Source organism: Pelmatolapia mariae, linkage group LG15, assembly GCF_036321145.2.
Source record: "Pelmatolapia mariae isolate MD_Pm_ZW linkage group LG15, Pm_UMD_F_2, whole genome shotgun sequence".
Classification (NCBI taxonomy): Eukaryota; Metazoa; Chordata; class Actinopteri; order Cichliformes; family Cichlidae; genus Pelmatolapia; species Pelmatolapia mariae.
This window is the reverse complement of record NC_086240.1, coordinates 22,528,446-22,535,785: the sequence shown is the minus strand read 5'-3', so window position 1 is coordinate 22,535,785 and position 7,340 is coordinate 22,528,446. Positions and strand designations below refer to the sequence as shown.

Below are 7,340 nucleotides of genomic sequence, written 5' to 3'. Positions count from 1 at the left end.
TGAGTCAAGGCAGATGTGGGTCATATCTGGGCCTTAACATTTATTGTTTTCTGCTTTATAGAGTGAACCAGATTAGTATCACCTACATATAGAGTTTTCTTCTGATATTAGAAGCTTTGCAGTGAGCTGTAACTCATTATTATGACAACAAGCAAACTCTACACAGAAAGTTCCCCGCCAGATAGTAGAGTCGAACCCAGGACCTTCTTGCTGTGAGGCAATAGTGCTAACCAGGGGCGTAATTTACGTGGGGGGGGGGGGGGGGGGGGGGGATAATTTTGAATTATCTTGCATAAATAGGCTGTTGATTTTCTTTACTCATTTCAGGTATTACCAGCAAAATAGTTGCATGTTTAATCATCTGGGAATTTACCCAGATTTATTTATTTATTTAGACAGAGAACTTGACCCCCCCCCCAATGTTCAGCACAAAGTTACGCCGATGGTGCTAACCACTGTTTGGCTCAGCTTTAATGCTATATACCTGTCCATCTGTCAACTTTGTAGAACTTTTCGAGCCTTAGTGATCTCCGTAGAAGTCCACATTTTCACCAGTTTTGTGCAGAACCTGATCAGATGCGTGCGAGCAGCAGAGTTCATGGCAAATCCCCTCTTTCTAATAGATGTTTTCAAAGTTTCAAATATTGAGTTACTACTTAAAGAGCCACAGTACATTTCAGAGCCACACAACAAAAATGTGCACATTAACTACTTTAGTTAGAAAAGAGTCACTGTCTCACAGCCAACTCAAATGTGTGTTCACATGCGAGTGTGTCAAAGTGCACTACTAACCAATAACTCTTTATATAATAATAAAAACTCAGTCACAGATAGAGTTTGTCTTAAATTAACATATGTTTTTCCAACACTTCTGTTAAAAAATGTAGCTTTGTTAGCCAGCTTTCAAATAGATCAGATATCCTCAAAATTAGCACTACTAGTACTAGTTTGTCAAGCTTTCGAATCTCTGTCAGCACTTATCTTTTCTTGTTTTTCTATGGGAAAATTGAATTCATAAAACAGTGATTCAGTCTGTCTGAGTGAGGTGTTGGTGTAAGAAACAATGTGCTCTTACAAAGACAAACAACTCAGAGTGAACAAGTTATAACTAAGCATATCATGCCTGATTAATCAACAATAACAGAATGTGTCTGGTATGCTTCAGTGTCACAAATGATGATTGTATTTTTCCTATTAAGATCATATCAGATCGTATCAGTGACTCTTGATGCAAAGACTTGTTTCACTGACCTCATTATTTTTTAATATAACCTCAGATGAACAATAACTTGACCTATTACACTGTGTCATTATTTATTTAAGCCAAAATCCTGAAGCAGTGTGTGAAAACTAAATTAACTCACAGACTCTCAGCTACACTAAATATATTCAGTAGCTTGTAGATCCATTCTTTAGCAAAAGTAATTGTTTTCTATGTGACTTTATCAGCCTCTCACATGTGGAGAAATTTATTCCACTCTTCTTTACAATGTTTGGCTTAAGGTCTGAACTTTGACTGCAATGCAAAACCTTGATTTTTTTTTTCACCCTTTCTGATGATAAAGGGTATATCTGACGTTCCTGGAATTTGAAAGTTAATTGACTTTTTTCCTTGTTTTTTTTTCTTTAACAACCACAGGTTTTCATGCGGATCGTGTGTTCCAACATAAAGCCAATCTTGTTCCCGTGACGGCAGCATATAAAGAGGACACCACACCTGAGATTCAATTTACCAGCAAATTTGATCATATTTAACATATCAATGAAATATGTTCTGATGCAAGCTACATAACGGCTGTAGGATCCTCACTAATGATGTGTTAAGTTAAATAAAATAACAAAACCTGAAAAAAAAACCAGCCTATCAGAGCCTTCAACCCCAAAGAAAACAGTAGAAAAGCACCATGCAGTATAAGTGACTATTCATTTACACCAGCTAGAGTATGCCACAGCTCAAGTTGATTTGAAGCATTGGCTGATCAGTGGAGGATCTTTCGGTCCCCACAACAGCGAATCAAAGTCATCATCAGCATCCATATCTGCCGTTTCTTCTCTCCTGCTCTTCATCTTGTCTCCTTTGCCTGAAACCAACTGACCAGTTAGGCTCTGAATCTCCTGTAGGACTGTCCTTATGTCCAGTTCGTGCTGCGAGGCTTTCAGAGTAGCCCTGTTAAATGGAAACGTCCTTATGAAGTCTCCAACCTTCACTGGTGGAATATGTTGTCCATTCCCTGTGGTTTTCTCCGCAGTGATCCGAAATGTTTTTGTGCTGTGAATGTTTGAAAAGAGAGAATTGTCATCACTTTTTAAAGAAGTGTTAACAGCAAGACTTTTTGGTTCTCAAACTGGCCTCAGTTTTATGAATTTCACGGCATAAAAATGCAATTTTCACCAAAATTGTACAATATTCCAAGTCAAAAGTAATTTAAGTAATAGTAATAGGTCAAACTTTCCACTTTTAAAACCAACGATTTGTTCTTCATTTGACATTTTGCAAATTTACAGTACCTGTAAATGTTTGGGAGCTTCCAGGACGCAGCAGGCCGTGTGAATGCTTCCTCACTCTCCTGGGTGTCAGGTATCAAAGAGGAAACGTCTGTCTCTCCTGAGCACTGCCTCTCAGCTTCTGTTTCAGTGTTGTCATGGTTTGTAACATCAGACCTGTAAAGAGACCCGTTGTTCATGAGGTACGATACAAGAGGCTGACGAGACTGTCTGTTCAACGCTGACTCATTTGTCCTTGAATCCTTAAAACAAGGTTGCTTGTACCTATGTTTCCGATAAGCTCTGTCTCTTAAGCTGTCGGTCGATGTGTAGTTCATCATATCAATGACATCACTGACTAGCTTTTTCTTCACTGAAATATCAGCTTGGCAGTCCAGTGTGAGTGCAGGGCTGTAGTTGACCTCCAGCAGCCAGGGCTTAAACTTGGCATCTATGAGGATGTCAAATCCAAACAACTCCACACAGTTAGGACAGGAGGGCACTGATGTAGCAATGGCAATCAGGGTCAGAGTGACGATGTTGTTGATCCTCTGCCACAGAAGCAGCTCGTTGATCTGTTGACTGTGGAGAAAATGTCTGAATTTGCTCATGGTCCACTTACATCCCTGGCCCACTCTTCCTTTTTCGGTGTTGTAGAAGGGACCGAACTTGTTGATGCTGGTGTTAGTGAGGTGAGCATACAGGTTATGCAGAGATGACAGGTTGAACTTCTCAGTGGCAAAACGCACCAGGCCTTCTTGATGAATGTACACAGTCAGTGGATGAAAGCTCTTCACACACACATAAATCCTCAAGTCAAACTTGTAGCCGGAGATCAGCAGAGAGCTGCTAATGTACCTCTGAATGACAACAGAGCAATCATAAACCAAGTCCTTAATATCCTCGAAGATGAAGATCCCTCGGCCTCTGGAGAGATCCACAGGCTTAACTATCCAGTAGACCGATGTTCCTCTGGCCAGACGCAGTCTGTTGTACTCAGCCAGGAAGCAGGTGTAGTCATTGGGGAGGATGAAAGTGGTGGGACTGAAGTCATAGAGAGCTGAACCAAACGTTGCTTTCATTCTTCTCAGGTTGCGTGCCAAGCAATCCTAAAGAAATCCGAAAGAAATGCAAATCATTCTTTTGGTATAAATTCATGTTTAATTATTTCTTTGAAAATGATGTAAAATCTTCCCAAATTAACTAAAACTATCAACAGAATGTAAAGAGACAACCACTGACTTTATGCCACAAACATTTATGTGGTGTGCTGCAGATATTTTAGAAGTTGAAGTCAAAGGGCAGTAGATTACCACTTTGCATCATGAGAAAGTGAATCAATACAACCCGTATTTAACAAGGAAGGTCATTAAGAACTTTGTTAATTGCATTTGCCACCAGAAAAGATGAAGCCTGTTCAGGAAATAAGGGCAGGGAAAATAAGAAATATCAAAGTTAAGAGAACAGCACGTCTGAAACTCAAACACTGGTATAATGCTGACCCCTGGTGATAAAAGTTTAATCAGCAGAGGGTAACGACAAAAAGTACATTTCAAACGGACCTATTATGCTCTTCCTTGTTGTTCTCATGTACATACTATTACACTTGGTTGAATTTTCAGATGAAGTCAGCGTATGTACAAGTAGTCAGAGTCTACTAATCATCCATTTACAATTTTTTTTTTCTTTAATATTTTGCATTCCTGCCAGGATGGCACAGTGGTAGAGTAATTACCACGGACCCTCACTGCAGGAAGGTTCTAGGTTTGAATTTCCTGGTCCAAAATCATGCGTGTTAGTTGAACTGGTTGCAGATGTGTGAATCCCAGAAGTTATGCTTTGTGCTTTTCCAACAGTTCAAGCACTGACAAAATTTTTTTTAAACAGCTCAAGAGCTGAGTTTTGTTGTACGAGAGTCGTTGACATTTCTCGACGTAGGAATGAGATTCAAATGAACAGTTTCTTTTTCTGGTAATACGTCTGTCATTCCAAAACATGAAGTTTTTAAAAAAAATAAAGTAAAATCTATGTAGACATGCACCTTGCGTGTGATGCCAACGGTTTTAGGATGGTGGTTGAGGCGTTGCCACGGCAGCAGGTTGTGATATTGTGAGGTCTGAAATGAAGAGCCTCTCCAGTAAAGGTTCCAGTCTTCCTCCTCACGCTCTCCTTCATTATACTCCTCCCACCCTCGCTCCAGAAGCACCTCCCTCACCAGCTCGGGGCCTCTGTCGTGCAGTCTGAACACCAAGGATGAAGCCATGCAGCATCACCCACTATAGATACAACAGAATAACGTCTGAATTTAATTGTAACTTAAGTTACATTAGCATTTTAGCATTCATAAAATTGGAGGATATGGTGTGATATAAAAGGAAATTTAGCATGATAAAGTGGCATATAGGAGAATAGTCATCACTTTATCAAATATTGGCAGACCATAAAATGTGCACTGATATCATCCAAAAAAACCCAACATCCTATATATGCATTGCAAAAACATAAGAGAACCTAAAAAAAAATAGAACTGTTTTCCTAAAACACTAACAGTTGAAGCTTTCCAGAAAGCTTTATTTACATTTGATCAAAAAGTGTCATGTCCAAAATTATTCATACCCTTTACAAACTGTCACAGTCTCTGGGAAAACCCAAAGTTCTATATTATTCCAAATAGTCCAAGCTGTTCTAAAGCATCCTAAATACCCTGATTAATTGAGAATAGCTGTTTTAATCAACTCAACAGGTGAAAAACAGCAATTCTCTGCAGTTGGCTTGCAGACCAAGGAGGACGCCACTTCTCCAGATAAGACACGCAAAAGCCCACTTGGCCTTTGTAAATGGTCATCTGGACAAAGAAGACGACTTCTGGTCTTCTGTGTTATGGTCAGATGAAACAAAAATTGAATTGTTTGGCCACAATGATGTTTCCTTCATTTAGCGTAAAAAATGAGAAGCCTTTCACCCTAAGGAGGCCATCCCCACTGTCATGTGGGAACCTAATACTTTGGGGGTGTTTTTCAGCCAATGGACCAGGGACCCTAATCACAGTAAATGGCACCATGGAAAAAAAGAGCAATACATGAAGATTCTTAACACCAACACCAGGCAGTCTACAGAGAAACGTGGCCTTGGGCACCAGTTGATATTTCAGCACGACAACGACCCAGAACACACAGCAAAAGTGGTGAAGATATGGTTAGCTGACAAAAACATATTTTTGCAGTGCCCAGCCAAAGTCCTGACTTGAATCCAATCAAGAATCTGTGGAGGGAGCTAAAGATCAGGGTGATGGCAAGGAGACCCTCCAACCTGAAAGATTTGGAGCTCCTTGCTAAAGATGAATTGGCGAAAATACCTGTGGAGACATGCAAAAAGCTGGTCTGCAATTATAGGAAGCATTTGATTGCTGTAATAGCCAATAAAGGCTTTTCTATTGATTATTATTTAGCTCTGATATAAATAAAAGCTGAGAATTTTTCCCCCCCACAATGATGCCTCTTGTAGATCATCTTATCTTTTGGAAGACACCCGTGTCATTTCTGGTCAAAACAATGACGAATATGAATCATTATGGACTTGACTGTGTGTGTGTGTTTTGTAAACAGGTTTGATTACACAGAGCTGCGAGATGTGCCAACTCAAATCTACGTCAAAATAAAAGCATCCATTTGCTTGGCATGTTGATCACAGGCACACCAGTGAGTTTGTGAGCAAAATTACTAGATTTTGAGTGGAAAATTTTCCACATCCTTTTTGCATCTTCCAGGCAAAATTCAACTACAGTTCAAAGGTTTCAAACAACGTTGAGCTGCCACTTAACAGTTTATCTCTTGGCTGGACACTCAGCACCTTGTGTGTAATCCAAAGCATTTACACGGTAAATCTGAGAAGCCCAAACAAAACCGACACTTTGTCCACCGTCTGCCAAGAAAGAGGGATCAGACTGAAGCTTCAGCGTGCCAGCTTACCAACAGGCTGCTGTTTAAAAGCGGGACAATGCTGCGTTCCAGACTTTGAAAACCTCTCAAAAACATTTGAACATATGATTGCTTCTCACACAAAACAAAAACAGTGGCAAGAATATTTCCTCACAATGTTTGCAGCAAAGGACAAAATGCAAGAAAGTCTTCATCTGCACTGCTTAAAGAAAATGCACTAATGGATGAAAATGGAATATAAATGTCAAATTTACAAAAAATGAAAAAGACTGAGCTTACCTTTGAACTGAGTTGACTTTAAAAGCCGTTGTTTACCTGACAGATAAATGAAAGGTAGGATGCAAAAGTCTTTCCTCTCAGCTCACGTTACCCACAGCTTAATGCCGACAGGCTTCTGTTCTCTTAGCTCCTCCTACAGACCAAACTAGACTCTCAGCCTGCAACTGTTGATCGTTGTGGATATATGAAAGACGTTTAGAATACAGCACTGGATGCCTACGTTCATATTACAGTCTCCTTTTCAGACTGGACAAACTTCCCCCCAATACCTCCATCACTCGATATTGAGTCATGACTGATCGTCATATACAGCTTTTCAAATGTCAATATTGAGCCTGAATATCTCTAAACTTTTTTGCTTGCCTCTTCTGCTTTTATAAATTTCATCTTTTAATTCTAGCATGATGCTACTGTAGTGTTTCTGTTGTTCATAAGAAGATGACCATGGTGGCAACAAAATTTATTGCAACACACAGATGTGAATATTGTGTCGCTTCTCTGCCAATTTTTATTCCTCCAGTGTCCAGTACGTGGCGTAGTTTCTCCACACAATACAACGCTTGTGAAAATCACAAATAGGGTAACTGTTAGTGATGTGTCGGTCGCGAACGAAATGGCTCTTAGAGCCGAATCTTTGAC

General features: G+C 39.9%; 1 protein-coding gene across 2 annotated transcripts; it reads right to left on the bottom strand.

The window, feature by feature from the left end:
* Window positions 1-304: 304 nt before the first annotated feature.
* LOC134643077 (probable tubulin polyglutamylase TTLL2) lies at window positions 305-6,813 on the bottom strand. Of its 2 annotated transcripts, XM_063495287.1 has the most exons (5): window positions 6,702-6,813; window positions 4,526-4,760; window positions 2,770-3,593; window positions 2,509-2,661; window positions 305-2,269 (listed from the first exon to the last, which is right to left on the bottom strand). In XM_063495287.1, exons 2-5 carry the CDS (start codon window positions 4,745-4,747, stop codon window positions 1,954-1,956), a joined length of 1,515 nt encoding a protein of 504 aa, XP_063351357.1. In that variant the 5' UTR covers window positions 4,748-4,760; window positions 6,702-6,813; the 3' UTR covers window positions 305-1,953. The 2 variants fall into 2 exon arrangements, with proteins under 2 accessions (XP_063351357.1, XP_063351356.1); XM_063495286.1 differs by having other exon boundaries at window positions 2,509-3,593.
* Window positions 6,814-7,340: the final 527 nt, after the last annotated feature.

Bases quoted from the DNA above. Each gene is read 5' to 3' on its own strand.
- LOC134643077 (XM_063495286.1), bottom strand. From the start codon at position 4,747: ATGGCTTCATCCTTGGTGTTCAGACTGCACGACAGAGGCCCCGAGCTG. The intron at 3,594-4,525 runs GTGCATGTCTAC...GGATTTCTTTAG, and splicing joins CCGTTGGCATCACACGCAAG to GATTGCTTGGCACGCAACCT. The intron at 2,270-2,508 runs GTACTGTAAATT...AAACATTCACAG, and splicing joins AAGCTCCCAAACATTTACAG to CACAAAAACATTTCGGATCA.